This window comes from Mus pahari, chromosome 16, assembly GCF_900095145.1.
Source record: "Mus pahari chromosome 16, PAHARI_EIJ_v1.1, whole genome shotgun sequence".
Taxonomy (NCBI): Eukaryota; Metazoa; Chordata; class Mammalia; order Rodentia; family Muridae; genus Mus; species Mus pahari.
In genome coordinates, this window is record NC_034605.1 from 3363678 (window position 1) to 3379561 (window position 15884).

Here is a 15884-nt window from a genome sequence, read left to right on the forward strand (position 1 = left end):
TTGCTGGGATTTGAACTCAGGACCTTTGGAAGAGCAGTCAGTGCTCTTACCAGCTGAGCTATCTCACCAGCCCCACACTCTTCTTTTTATAAGGTTCTTTTCTTCTTTTTTTTTCCTGGATTTCAGCAAATCGCTTTACATATGTCCTGTTCTGCAGCCATGTCACCTGAGTGCAGGTGGCAGGTCCCTGGACGGCAGGATGCTCAGAATCACACCCTCTGGGATGTCACCTGAGTGCAGGTGGCAGGTCCCTGGATGGCAGGATGCTCAGAATCACACCCTCTGGGATGTCACTGAGATGCTGAGTGCAGGAGCGCCTGTGCTTCACCTCCTCCTCTCCCTCTCATCACTGAGATCGCCAGAGACCACAGCTCACTCAAATGTGGAGCCCTCCTAGCTTTTCCCACTAGATTCTGCTGATTACATCGGAACACAGCACAGGGGCTGTACATAAGATGGACTGCCCACTTCATTCTACTCTAGACACTGTCCATGTGACCACTCCCCAAAGACATGTCAGGATAGTGTGGAGGTTAACACTCATGTACCAGCTAGGCGTGGGGCCTCCAGCAATGGCTTCCTCTGGGGCTTTCCCTCTGCGGTGTTAACAGTGTTAACCACGATTCTTCAGAGTTTGTAATTCCTGTGTTCATGTCTCTGTCTCTCTGTCTCTCTCTGTCTCTCCTCCCCTCCCCTCCCCTGATCCCTTAACACACGCATGTACATCAACACATGGCTTGGATCACCTCTACAGTGTCATAAACACACAACAGATCCTTCCTCTGTCTGTCTCTGATCCTAGAATCTGAACATTTGTGTACAGATAGATTAAAAACTCACAGGAGACACAAACCCAAAGCACAGTGGGTACTCTGGTCAGACCTGGGACCTTTCTGCAAGAGAAACACTTCCCTGAAATGAGGCTAGTAGGTAGTTTATACCAGAACCCCTAGTAGGCTCGAACCCTCCACAATGGGGTATTCCCAGGCCTGGGTAGGCATTATGGTTTCTATAGGCAGTAAGTTAAGCAGATCCCCATTCTGCGGCTGACCCAAAAGTCTCTATGCAACTCTCCAGATACATCCAGCAATACAGGAAATCCCTCCAGTCAAGTATCTCTGCTACCACACGCCTGACAGGGCGGAGGTAAGAGTGATGGTCCTCTAGTCTAGACCGCTCATAGAGTCAGCTCCAAGTGTGGGCTACAAGCGGCCCTTGCCCTTAGATGTGAAAGGTCCCCTGCATGTCAGCATCAGAAGTCACTAGCTCCGGAACACTCTAAGAAAAAACAAGCGGGACTGTATCAGAACAGGAGAGCCTGACTACTGTCGAAGGAACTCGGTGTAGGCTAGAAAAGAATCTTAACAAATAATCAGAAGGAAACGGAACTCTAGGAGGCACATAACAGTGGTTCCATTGCAGTAATAGAAGGAAGAGGGCCCTGACATGTCAGGAAACCTCAGGGAGAGCATCTGGCCAAACCGGCTTCCGTGCACAGGTTCAGGGTTGGATCATCCTACAGGCCCTGGCCCTTCTTGCCCATTAGAAATGTTCTCATCATCCTGGACCAAAGAAGAAACTGAGGACCTGCTTGGTGGGCATGATACTGGGAGACCACAGATCCACCAGGAAACCCCACAGTCATCCTTGGTTAGGATCATAAAACACACGGAAGGAGATGTCCAAGACCAAGCAGCCGCCTTCTGCTTAGTACTACGGTGCCTACTCTACAACCCACATGCACTGAGAGTCTTGAGACCTCGGGAGCACCCAGGGGTGTTGGTTGGAGCCACAGTGCTCTGTGATCACAGGGCTCAGAACAGAGGGTGCTCTTCCCCCAAACACTGTTCCCAATTCAGCAGTAATTTCATTATACTACTGATAATTTCCAGGGATGCAAGCACCCTGTGGGCAAGGTAAAAGGCAAAGCACTCGTCCGTGGAGAGCGCTGCGTACTTTCCAACATGTGGGAGGCTGGAGCAATAGTGGAGAGCCTACATCTGATCCACAAGGCGCTACTCCCCACACACGGGTACTAGTACCATGGGAACAGGACCAACAGGCACGTCACCATGACAACGGTAGTGCCGAAGTGGAAAGGCAGTGAAAATGTAGCCATCCGGAGACCAGCCCTAGTCCAGCAGCCATTATCTTGAGGATGCGATACTAGGGGCAAGAGACGATAAAGCTGCTCAAATCATCAGTTCTGTGGGGTCTCCAGGGCACCTACACCATACAGGTTGTGGAGGAGTGCTTCTGAGGCAGGCATGGAAGTTACTGTCCCTCCAATCCTGTCAGCCAGGTCCAGCATGCCAGACTCAGCAAAGGTCATTGTAGTTGGGTCGCGGATGCTAGTTTACGTCACACCAGCGAGTACATCTGATCGTGTGGAGGAATATTTTACTACGAAATCCAAACTTGCACCTAGGTCTTCAAGAAGGGGAAGCTGTAAGGACCCAGGACATGCTAGAGGACTGGAGGATGCTCCCATGAAGCCCCTTGCCTTCTGGATCCTTGAAGCCACTGCCTCTGGTTTCCATGGCTGCCCTGTGGTGGTTTAAATGAGTGGACCCCATAGGTCATATATTTGAATGCTCGGACCTTAGTTAGTGTAATAGTTTGGAAAGAATTATGGGGTGTGGCCTTGTTGGAAGGGATGTATCACTAGGGAATGGGTTTTGAGGTTTCAAAAACCCAAGCCATGAACAGTTAGCACTCTCTCTGCCTTGTGCTTGTGGGTCAGATGTAAGCTCTCAACTACTGCTCCAACAACATGCCTGCCTGCCTATCTGTGCTCTGAAACTGTAAGCAAGCCATCACTAAATTCCTCCATGAGTTACCCTGGTGATGGGGTCTGTTTGCAGCAACAGAAAACTATCTGAGACATGGCCCATGCTGCAGGAGTCGAAGCCTAAGCTTGGAAGTAATACTGCTGGTGCCAATGCTGTGCTGTGCTCCACCGTACATGTGTGTGTGCTTGTGCACCTGGAAACAAAATAGCCCATACTTTCCCTGAGAGAAGAATCTATAAAAGAACATTACGGGGAAAGTCAACCTCGATTCTGCCTGTCAGCATGAAGCCCCGCCCCTTCACTAAGCTATCCCACCAATTGTTCATAACCCCCATCGGTTTCTAGAGGAACTGACCACCATCACCTTCATTCTGCTGCAGTCCTGCACTGGCAAAAACCACAGAAAGTTTCCTAGAGACACAGAGAAGCTACATCTGTGGAGTCTCATCAATATGGCTGCCCAAATGACCTGAACGACTACAACAACTAACATGCCATTATGGAAAGGGGAAGGCTCCAGAGGCCTCAGCCTCTGCAGGCAGCTGGGGAGTGCCCAGAGTGGGAGATTGGTCTTCCCCAGGGAGGAGCCTCCAGTTATTTCTCCAGGACCAAGTGGTTGGCCCTGAGATAATATGCATACAGGTAACATTGTATTACTGAGTGGGTTGCATGAGTATAGGAGTTGGGGGGGGGGAGGTTAGCGGATGGGATTGTGTAACAACAATTAAAGGTAAAAATAAAATAGTAGCCATGGACATTAAAAAAACAAACAAACAAACAAACAAAGCACACATAGAGAGAAACCTTACCTCTGGAGGTAACTGCAGAAGGCCTGTCAACAAATTCAACCTCCCTCTATGGGGCATCCCGATAATGATGTCGGTTATACCGCCATAGGCTGACAATTTCAGCAACTCGTGAAAAAAGCCCATCATGCTTTCTGCCCCTTCACCTCCGTATCTCTTCACTGTGGCAAACTTGGTGGCCAAAAAGTGGTCAAACTCCTAGGGAACAGACACATTAGCTGCTGGAAGACAGTCAAGTGCTCAGGCGAAAGGCAGATACGGTCCATGTGGTGTAAGAAGGCCCCAGATTATTCCAGTGGTCCCATCTGTGTCCCTTCACTACATATCCACGGAGAGAGGCATCACAGGATGATAGTACATACAGCTCTGCTAAAGACCCTTGACCCAGAAGGAGCTGTAAAGAGCAGACCTGAGTGGCAGAATCACATGTCTGGGAACAACCACCTTCTGTATTTGCTTTTCTGGACTTAAGGGCAGACTTGGTTATCTGCTGCAGTAGTTTTTGTAGAGGCTCCACAGTATTTTCTCACCAAGATACTCACAGTGGTGGAAATAGGCTTTTTATTGGTTTGTTCTGCCTGAGTCCTTACCACAGCCCTGATGATTTGGTTCCACCAGTTTTCATTGAGAACCTCTGCCCAGGACTTTAGCAATCTCTTAAGGAAACAAAAAGAGATGCATAGCCGGGTGTGGTGGCAGAGGCAGGCAGATTTCTGAGTTCAAGGCCAGCCTGGTCTACAGAGTGAGTTCTAGGACAGCCAGGGCTATACGGAGAAACCCTGTCTTGAAAAACCAAGAGAGAGAGAGAGAGAGAGAGAGAGAGAGAGAGAGAGAGAGAGAGAGAGAGATGCATAATCTTAAGGACTTTGTCAGCTTTTACAAAACAAGCAGACAAATGCTTCAACGCACTTCGAGGAGGGCCAACGGCTCTCATCATGTCATCCACTTTGCTTCTGCCTGGAGTGAAGCGTTGCTAAGTCTGCCGTGCTGATGCAATGGAGAGCGACAGGGACAAGGTCTAATGCCTTCTTTCCTCTCGTTAGTGGCTAGCAATCTTTGCAGGAAATGAGAAGACCCAGTTCACTGATACTAGCTGGTACTTATTTTTACCATTTTTAGTTATATAGTTGTATGTATTTGTGTAGCAGTATATACATATTAGTGTAGGTGCCCTCAGAAGCCATAGACGTTGGATCCCCTGTTGCTGGAGTTAAAAACAGTAACATGAGGCACCATGTGGGTGTTGGGACTTGAACCTGGGTTCTCTAGAAGAGCAGCAGGTGATTTTAACCACTGAGCCACCCCTCCGGCCCCTAGCTGATACTGTTTATACCTGAGATTCTAGCAATAGTTTTGACAGGTATTTTCGTTCTTCTGTGGTAAACGTCTCCTTTTTCAGTTCCTCAAACCTTCTGGCAAACCAGTCTCTCTCTTCCTGGCTCTGAAGCTGGGCGGTTTCGATAGAAATGGGCCCACAGTAGATATGGTTCAGATAGGCTAATACTTCCTCAAGAGAAGCCTCTTCTTTGCCCATGTTTAACAGTCCTGTGAGACAGAACCAAAGGGGTCACTTCAGAGAACGATAGCCAGCCCCACAGAAGAGAAACCGGGGGACAGAACAGAACACCACTGCCGCTTCAATTGTGAACACTCCATTACAAACAGAATCACCCGTAATTATTAATAGTTCCTTTAAAAAAAAAAAAAACAGTTGTAGGAACTTATATCGAGGATCTCTCACACAACATGGCAAGCACTCTGCCACTGAGGTGCAGCCTCTGACCCATCTAGACCTTCTCTAAAGGCAAAGCTAAAATTCTGGTTGATGGCCATAAGGTAGTGAAACTCGAAGGGAGGAGACCTTCCTCATGAGGACAGCTCTCTGTTATGTCAGATTGTGGTTCTACAGTAATTTCAGGCTAAAATTTAAAACTCTTGGAATAGGAATACATCTCAGTGTAGAGCTCCTGCCTGGCATGCAGAGGACCCCGGGTCTCTTTCTTGCAGCACAATAATACTGACAACGTAGGTAACATGAGATAAACCCTAAAACGGTGACTTGTGATCCAGGCCTAATTTTTCTGTTTGTTTTGTGATTGCTTTAGTTTCCAGGCCAGGAGAGAGGTGGGATGCGGGGGCTAGGGCTTTGGAATGAAAGCAGAGCAGGTTGTTTCCCACCTCTGCCATGTGACAGCTACACATTCCTTAAGTTTGCCGAGTCTGTTTGCATGTGCTACGGTAGTTTGAATGAGAAGTCCTCTGTAGGCTCAGACACTGGAACATTCGGATCCCAGATGATGGTGCTGTTTGGGAAGTTTAGGAGGCCATGCTGGAGGAATGACGTCACCAGGATTAGGCTTTGAGATTTTTTGTTTGTTTGTTTGTTTGAGACAGGGTTTCTCTGTATAGCCCTGGCTGTCCTGGAACTCACTCTGTAGACCAGGCTGGTCTTGAACTCAGAAATCTGCCCTCCTTTGCCTCCCAAGTGCTGGGATTAAAGGCGTGTGTCACCACGCCTGGCCTATGTGTTTTTTAACCACAGAGGAACTAAGACCACTCTAGAACTTCAAGACAGCTCCTACTCGAAGACAATTCAGTGTGCCCTTCCTTGTCCCTTCTCCCAGTGGTTCTCAAGCTATGGATCACAGCCCCATTGAAGGGCTGGCTAATGATCTTCTCAGAGGGGGTTGTCCAAGACCATCAGAAAACACAGATATTTACATCATGACTCATAACAGTAGCAAAATAAGTAGCAACAAAACTAATTTTATGGTTGGGCACCACCACAACATGAGGAACAATTGTATTAGGAAGTTTGAGAACCACTGCCTTTACCAGATGGAAGTCTCCAATCCAGGGCATCCTGTTCTACAAGAGCAGAACAAGGCTCTTCCTGCCAGTTCCCCTTGCACACCCAGGAGCTAACTTACCTGTGGTAGTGAAGGGTCCCTGGAGTGTCTGGGTAAGAGCTTGGATTTCAGGCACAGTGTCCAGGAGGGCTTGTCCAGGGAAGAGAGGGTTGATCTGGGCAGCTTTGTGGCCATGCTCACAATACACTGTCACCAGCCTGGCAAGGCCATGGTCAACTGAATTGGGAGAAAGGAAGTAACATAATTGAGGAGATGCTCGGAAACTTAACCTTAACTATCTTGTCACTCACAGGCTGCAAAATTATCATCGAGCTATGTAAATAAACGGGGCACAGAGGCTCACACCTGCAGCCCAGGCATTCCGGGGCTTGCTCTGACTTCAAAGCCATCCTTGAGTACACAATGAGGTCCAGGAGAGACTGTCCCCGCTGTCTCAAAGCAAAGCAGCTACAGATGACGGACAGGGAATGCAACTAAGTGGAGGAGAGCCTGGCTAGCATATGTGGGGCCCAGACTCGATCTCCAGTGTCTAAGTAGCCAGTTAATTTATTAAAACAACTAAGTCAAGTTACGCTGATATGGCGGTACATGACTTTAATCCCAGTACTCAGAGGCAGAGGGAGAGAATTTCTGTGAGTTCCAGGCCAGCCAGGGCTACAACATAGTGAGCGCCTACCTCAAAAATAACAAAGCAAAACAAACCTCTTCAACATCTACTTTATGAACAATTACTGCTGCTCAGTGGTTTCCTAGCAACGTATGTGCTTCGGTCTGTGTTCTATGTGTTGCTGTGTTCATCACACGCGGTGGCATAGTGAGGGAAGATCAGGGACGCAGTCAGACATATTTGCATCGTCAGCAGCTAAGCAGGCCCACAGTGCGCCATATTCCCAGACACGACTCTGGTTTGCCCCTTTCTGAGTCTTTTTTTGTTTTGTTTTGTTTTTTGTTGTTGTTGTTGTTTTTTTCAAGACAGGGTTTCTCTGTGTAGCCCTGGAAGTCCTGGAACTCACTTTGTAGACCAGGCTGGCCTCGAACTCAGAAATCCACCTGCCTCTGCCTCCCGAGTGCTGGGATTAAAGGCTGCGCCACCAGGCCTGGCTCCTCCCTGAGTCTTACTTAGCATGTCCTCCAGTTTGAGGAGACATCCTTCTAGATGCTGCTCTTTGCTTGGGGTACCCACAGCTAGGTTCTGTGGAAGACACAGTGAAACGAAACAATGTTTGCACAGACGATGGTTAAAACATTCATCTCCATTGATACTTTGCTATTTCCTCTAAATTAAAATGCTTAATTTTGGTAGTGAGGCACAAGGACCATAGTTCTGCTGCAGAAAGGAGAATGCCAAATTACCCAGCACAAAGTACACTATCTGCTAAGTTAAACTAAACTTAGTATTTCATTTAAAAGCCAGACAAAGGGAGACAGTTTATCAGTTAAGAGTTTGGGCTGTTTCTCCAGAAAATCCTGATTCAATTCTCAGTACCTCTGTAACTCAGTCCCAGGGGACCTGACACCTCTTCTGTCCTCTGTGGGCAGTAAATGCCTCCTCCCATGACATAGAGCTTTTGTTTTCTTTCCTTTTCTTTTCTTTTCTTTCCTTTTCTTTCTTTCTTTTTTTTATTTTTTTTAAGGATATCGCAACTATCCAAGTGCTGGGATTATAAACATATATTACCATGTTTGACTCTTCTGTTGGGGGTCAGGGAAAGGAGGTTGTTTTTCGGTTTTTGAGACAGGGTTTCCTGTGTACCCCTGACTGTCCTGGAAGTTGCTCTGTAGACCCGGCTGGCCTGGAACTCAGAGATCTGCCTGCCTCTCCCTCCCAAGTGCTGGGCTACACCACCACCTCCCAGCTAAGTTAAGAAACCTCTAAAACTGACTGACACTGGTGATAAAGAAGCTGACCCCAATGTTCCACTATACTTACACACATATACACACCATACACATATACATACACCACACACACACCATACATACCACATGCACATATACATATACACACATGTACACCACATATACACACGCCATATACACATATACACCACACACATACACATATACACTACACACCACACACACACCATACATACACCATACACATACACACACATACATACCATACACACCATACACACACACACACTTTTTTCCCTTGAGATAAAACCTAGGGCCCTGAGCATTCTAAGCAGACATTCTGCCACTGAGGCAAATCCTCATCCCTTCATCTATTACAATAAAAGTTGAAAAGGAGCCGGGCAGTGGTGGCTCATGCCTTTAATCCCAGCACTTGGCAGAGGCAGAGGGGCAGAGGGGCAGAGGGGCAGAGGGGCAGAGGGGCAGAGGCAGAGGCAGGTGGATTTCTGAGTTCCAGGACAGCCAAGGCTACAAAGAGAAACCCTGTCTCGAAAAACCAAAAACCAAAAAAAAAAAAAAAAATTGAAGGGGTGTCTTACCACCAACCAAAGAAAACACATGGTGGGATTCATGACTCCAGCTGCATATGTAGCAGAAGATGGCCTAGTTGGTCATCAGTGGGAGGAGAGGCCCTTGGTCCTGTGAAGGTTCTATCCCCCAGTACAGGGGAATGCCAGGACCAGGAAGCAGGAGAGGGTGGGTTGGGGAGCAGGGGGAGGGGAGGAGAGGACAGGGGATTTTCAGAGGAAACTAGGAAAGCAGATAACATTTGAAATGGAAATAAAGAAAATATCTAATTTTAAAAAAAGAAAAAGAAATTTAAAGAAAGAAAAAAGAAAAGAAAAGGGGTGTCTTGAACCTATAGAAAAAGTGGCGAGGGCACTGTATCAGTAAAGCCGTCTTTCAGGGAAGGAGATAAGGCTGTTACTTTTGCATCTGCATTAATATGTTTAAGTTTTTCTACAGTTTTAAAAATCACTTCAGTTTTTTCAAAGTATTTTCTTCAACTCCAGTAAAGGGTCCTGTGATTTGTAATACGCAACACCCCCACAATCTCACTTAAACTATCATAGCTCAGTGATAGAGACAGTAACCTCCAGCCTTAGTCTAGAGTCCAGTGGCTTTTGTCTCTTGAAGGTCTCTGAGCACGGGTTCAGCAGGAAGTGTTCCCTATGGATTTATGTTTGAACATGTTGTCCCTAGCAGGTTTGGGAGGTGACAGAGCATCTGGGTTATGGGGACTAGTGTTGGTGGATGCAGGACCATTGGGCCAGGCCTTTAGAGTTACAGTCTTTTCCTGATTTCTGTCTGACCCAGCAGGATGTAAGGAGCGGCCACCGTAGCCACTAAGATGCCACTCCAGCAGCCAGGCCTCCCACTCTGAAACAGACTGTCGCCCTAGACTGAGACAGTATAAGCCTCCCCCTTTGACCTGTTGCTGTCAGTAGTTTGCAATCTCAATAAGAAAGGGGGGGGCTGTTAGGGCAGGGGAGGGGAGACAGGGGGACTGTAATCGAAATGTAAAGTGAAAAATAAACTAACAGAGGAAAAAAAAAAAGGAAAGACAAGAAACCACCACGGTTTTTAAAAGATGCTTTTTAAAAAAAACAATGAAAATCTAAAATTCTAAAATCCTTCACGATAAAAATGTATCCTTATAGACTGCCATTCTTCACCTCACCTCCACTATGAGCTAGGAGTTTGGATGAATAAATTCAAAATTGATGCATGAGATTCTGAGCAATAAATAAATTCAAAAAAAATAAAAACAAATAAATAAATAAAATAAAGTAATTTGGCAACTAAGGTTTACAGAGGCTAAAGTACACGCTATCAGCAAGTGTACACTACAAAGAACACTGAGTCAAAGTTTAACTGCCGAAAACACAGACATCGTCTCAATCCAAGAGGCTTCTAAAAGCCAACGAGCTATCGCCGTAACTCCTCAGTACAAAGGCATGCTTAGTGAGCGGTGTCTACCCAGACAGTCACTGGCTATACCCAGGACAAACGTATGGAGGCGAGGAAAGGCAGTGAGGCTGCAGACCTCAAACAGCCTTCCCTTCATCCTCTCTTGCTGCTTTTCCTTGTGGACAAGGTTTTGCTATAGTCTAGGCTGGCCTTGAACTTGTTATCCTCCTATTTTAGCCTGTGAATGAATAACAGGTATGTGTCACCAGCTTGACCACTGTGTCTGAAGTATCAGAGAGTCTACCTTCAGAAGGGTTTGTCTTTTATTTTATAAATACTCAAAAATTAAATATATAATCCATAACAGAAAATCATTTCTCTGCACTAAGACTGTACTTTCATGGCAAATGATAAACATGAAACACATTAAAGCCAAGCCCATGGATTTATCTTACTTCTATTCTTTAAATAAAAAATATTTAGGTTGTCTATTTATTTATTCAGTGTGTGTGTGTGTGTGTGTGTGTGTGTGTGTGTGTGTGTGTGTGTGATCCTCTGGAACCAGAGCTACTGGAGACTTCTGAACTGCCCAAAGTAGTTGCTGAGCTCTAACTCCAGTTCTCTGAAGGATATCATGACTATTAAGCAATGAGCCATCTCTTCAGCCTCCATTCTTCCAATTAAAAGAACTACCTTTAAATGCCCTTGGGCAGAACTTAATGACAAATCAAAAAGACTGCATTAGCCAGGCGTGGTGGCGCACACCTTTAATCCCAGCACTCCGGAGGCAGAGGCAGGCGGATTTCTGAGTGTGAGGCCAGCCTGGTCTACAGAGTGAGTTCCAGGACAGCCAGGGCTACACAGAGAAACCCTGTCTCGAAAAACAAACAAACAAAAAAAGACTGCATTATAGTCATAGCAAAAAAGCATAGAAACAATGTGTTGGCCCATATCTAATAGGCTTCTGCTCTTGATACCCAAAGCTCTGGTTTTACAAGCAAGATTCAAATATTCTATATCACACACATACACACACACACACACACACACACACACACACATACGCACACTGCAGGAGCCTAGGATAGTGATGCATGACTATAATCCTAGCATACAGTAGTTGAAACAGGAGGACCACCAAGAGTTGGAGGCCAGTCTACACAATAGCAAGTATGAAGTCAACCAGAACTAGAGAAAAAGACCATGCCTCAAAAAATAAAATGCATATACAAGAACATAGTTATTATATGTATTTATATTTATTTTTAACTTTAATTTTTATTTTATGTAAATAGCTATTTTGCTTTTGGGTGTTTATGTACCTGGTTCCAGCAGAGGGCTCTGACCTCATACCTATTACTAAGAAATAAATAGTGGGTGCCGGGCATGGTGGCACACACCTTTATTCCCAGCATTTGGGAGGCAGAGGCAGGCAGATTTCTGAGTTCGAGGCCAGCCTGGTCTACAGAATGAGTTGCAGGACAGCTAAGGCTGCACAGAGAAACCCTGTCTCGAAAAAAACAAAAAAAAAAAAAAAAAAAAAAAAAAAAAAAAAAAAAAAAAAAAAAAAAAAAAAAAAAAAAAAAAAAAAAGAAAGAAAGAAAGAGAGAGAGAGAGAGAGAGAGAGAGAGAAATAGTGGGACTGGAGAGGTGGCTCAGAAATCAAGAGCACTGACTGTTCTTCCAAAGGACCAGACTGGATTCTGCATGGTAACTCACAACTGTCTGCTAACTCCAGTTCCAGGGACCCCTTCTGGACTCCACTGGCACCAGGCACATGTGGCACACAGACATATATGCATGCAAAACACACATAAAATAGAAATAAATCTTAAAGAAGAAGGAAAGAAAGAAAAGAGAGAGAAAAATGGGAGGTCAAGTGGAAGCTATCTGATCAACAAATACTTAGAAATTCAGCACTGTTAACAGGAGGGACCCTGTGTCTTGGCTCCCAGAACAGAGTGTAACGATGAAAACAGAACAGGACCTAGAGGGAAGAGCTCCAGGCAAAGTGCTTGCCTCTGAAAAGACTGTCTAGTAGACTCATCCATTCTTAGGCTATAGCACCTGCTAGAAGCATAGTTCTGTGAAGTGGGAATTTCTGGTTTTGCTGGAGACTCGGTTGTGTCATGTGATGTTTTCCCAGAAACTGTCTTATGAGAGGATGTTTTGCTGAAGCAGACACGTGATGCTTTTCTGTAAGTTGCCTGGTGAAAGGGCATGTGATGCTCTGCAAATGCATGAGAGGCACATGTCTAGAAAGAGTGTAGGGATAATCCAGCAAATGTGGGCAACGTTCTTGCATTGGTTTGCCTTGCAACTCTTTGCTGGCCATCATTGGGCCTCACTGACACTGGTCTTTGCAGACCACACTCTGGCACTGGTTCACCTTGCTTTCTTCTTTGAACTTCACTTGTGATTTCATAGAGAGAAATGGACCAAAGACCTTCTGGTGGTATTCTGGCTGCTCCTTGCCGCTTCCGTGGATTCATGGATTCATGGGCTTCTGTCGATCAACAGAGCTTCATGCTTTCTTCTGATCAAGCTGCTGCTGCTGGTTCATGTTTGGTGTTTTACTACTGTACTGGACTACTGACAATGAAGATTGGAATCACCCCAAAGAACTATTTCTAAATGGGTCCACAACCCCATTTCCTACTAACCTTTCTTTTCCCCTACCTCTGGTGGGTGGTGGGCTAGAAGGAAGGTTGAAACATTACAGAACCACACTTAAAGTAGATTTTGAAAAATCTAAGCCTACAGTTTTGTAGGGTTTTGTTTGCTTATTTGTTTTTAACTTAAATACATTTACTCTGTACCTGCTAGGCACTGTATACTATAATAGACACCAAAGATTTAGGTATAGACAATACACATCCTATATTGTTCAAGTTTCTAAACTCTGGTGAGTCGAAAGAAGAAACAGTATCTGAATCTTAGGGGAGACATCCTCCAGCTGGTGTGCAGCTTTTGCATGCAGCACAGAATTGTCATTTATGAAACTCATGGGGCTGGAGCATGAATCAATAGTTAAGAGCACTTGCTTCTCTTACAGAGGACCCAGGTTCAGTTTCCAGCATCCATACTGAATGGCCTGCACTACCTATAACTCCAGATCTGTGTGTGTGTGTGTGTGTGTGTGTGTGTGTGTGTGTGTAAGTTTGTGCACGCACCCCTCACCCCCCCACACACACAGGTAATGAGAATTTTGGTTTCTTTAAAAACCCAATTATGCTATATGAATATGTTTTTGTTTTAATCCCAGGTGTGGGATATGCGGCTTCTTCACAGTGTCCATAGCAGCTGCCTATGATTCGTTTCCTGCTCTGGCAGGGGCGTGATTTTTCCGGCTGGAGACAGATTACATTTGGAATTCTAGGAACTCTTGAGAGGATATAAAAAAAAAAAAAATGCCAGAGCCCAGAGAGGCTGTGGCTGCTGCAGCCCCTGCTGCGGCTGGAGTCTGCTATGGTTTGTCAAGTGGCTGTGAGCAAACAGGGACGAAGAATTTGGATGTCCTGACAATGAAGATTGGCATTGCCCCCATGGAACTTGATGCCCCTCAGCATTAGGAAGTTCTAAAAAGATTGATGCCATCTTTCTCCTCTATCCTTTCTTCCCTACCTAATGTTGGGAGGTTGGAAGTGTGGGGAAGGATAGTAGGAGAAAAGAACCCAATAAAGTATCCAAAAGTACAGCTACACATACATATAAAAAGAAACTGCTCAGGCTAGAGAGATGGCTCAGTGGTTAAGAACACTGACTGCTCTGCCAGAGGTCCTGAGTTCAATTCCCAGCAGCTACATGGTGGTGAACAACCATCTGTAATGGGATCTGATGCCCAAAGAGAGGGACAGTGTACTCACATACATACACATACATAAAATAAATAAATCTTAAAAAAAGAAACTGCTTAAGTTAATCCCCCAACATCACACACATGCGTGTGCGCGCGCACACACACATACACACACACGCACGCGCGCGCACACACACGCACACACACGCACACAAACACACACACGCACACACACGCACACATGCACACACACGCACGCACACGCGCACACACGCACGCACACACGCATGCACACACACGCACACATGCACACACGCGCGCGCACGCACACGCACACACATGCACACGCGCACACACACACACGCGCACACACACACACACACGCACACGCACACGCACACACACTCTCGAGTTAAAGCGTGAGTCCTTTTGACAGAATGCTTACCTAGCTGAAGTTTTAAGCCCTAGCACCACACTGAACAAACTTGCACTGTGATCTTAATATCTGGGACATGGAGTCAGAAGTTTCAGATCATCATCAGCTAATACAGTAAGTTACAGGCCAGCCAGGAATACCGGACACCCTATCTAAAATGAATATGTAAATAAACTAAATGAAATGAAATTACAATCTTAGCCTGGTCTACAAAGCAAGAAACCCTGTCTCAAGATAAATAAATAAGAATCTTAAAATGTTTAAGTAACTACAAGTTTGTGTATGGCAATGTATAGCTTTAGTTGGCCAGCTAGTAGGCCCATACGGCCATGACCTCAGACCTGCAAGTTACAGAGCTTCAACCCTTCATATTTACTGAGAATGCACCTTCCTCCCTCCCTGCGCCCCAAACTTTTGTAAGAGAACTCAGTCTAGCACAATGGTTCTCAACCCTTGGGTTGCAACCCCTTTGGCGGTTAAACCACTATCAGATACCCTGCGCAACTGATATTTATATTATGATTCATAACAGTAGCAAAATTACAACTGTGACGTCAGCAACAAAATAATTTTATGGTTGGGGTTCACCACAACATAAGGAACTGTATTAAAGGGTCACAGCATTAGGAAGGTTGAGAACCACTGAACTAGCTTAACCTTAAAAATCTAATAAAGAGAGCTGGCCATAGTGGTGCATGCCTTAATCCCAGCACTCAGGAAGCAAAAGGACTCTGTGAGTTCGAAGCCAGACTGGTCTACAGAATTTCAGGACAGCTAGGGCTGTTACTCGGAGAAACCCTGTTTAGTTTACTCCCGAAAAACCAAAAAATCAAAGAATGTAACCCTGCGGGCAGGGCATGGTGAAACACACCTTTGGTCCCACCTGGGAGGCAGAGAGAAGTCAGAGATAAAGAGAGGGCAGCCTGGTTTATATAGCAAATTCCAGGTCAGAAAGGACTACATAGTGAGACCCTACATTATAAAAGAATATTGCCTTCATACTAAGACCTGTAATTCAGAGTCTAAAGGCAAATACTATTCAATTTAGAGAACAGAGGTAATTAATAAGAGAGCAGACTTCTCAAGTTTAAGTCTTTTCTCAATGAGTTTCCTCTCTCTCCTTCTCTCTCCCTCAGGCCCCCCTCCAACAGGATAGAATTAACTTGCTATAAATCAGCCTGGTTTTGGACCTCTTGTCCACCTCAGCCTCTTGAGTGCTGGGATTAAAGGTATGACTAGATAAGTTTTGTGGGTTTTTTTGTTTTGTTTTATTTTGTTTTGTTTTTGGTTGGTTTTTTTGTTTGGTTGGTTGGTTTGGTTGGTTTGGTTTGGGTTGGTTTTTTTTTTTTT

At 45.5% G+C, this 15884-nt stretch overlaps 1 protein-coding gene across 1 annotated transcript in view; it reads right to left on the bottom strand.

Annotated features, from left to right (window-relative positions):
* Dhtkd1 (dehydrogenase E1 and transketolase domain containing 1) overlaps nucleotides 1–15884 on the bottom strand; it is a 47880-nt gene that overhangs the window by 28160 nt on the left and 3836 nt on the right. Inside the window, exons 2-4 of the mRNA XM_021215798.2 lie at nucleotides 6529–6684; nucleotides 4932–5143; nucleotides 3602–3796 (exon numbers count right to left, since the gene is read on the bottom strand). Of these exons, the coding sequence (XP_021071457.1) occupies nucleotides 3602–3796; nucleotides 4932–5143; nucleotides 6529–6684 (563 nt within the window). The remainder of the gene's footprint in view (nucleotides 1–3601; nucleotides 3797–4931; nucleotides 5144–6528; nucleotides 6685–15884) is intronic.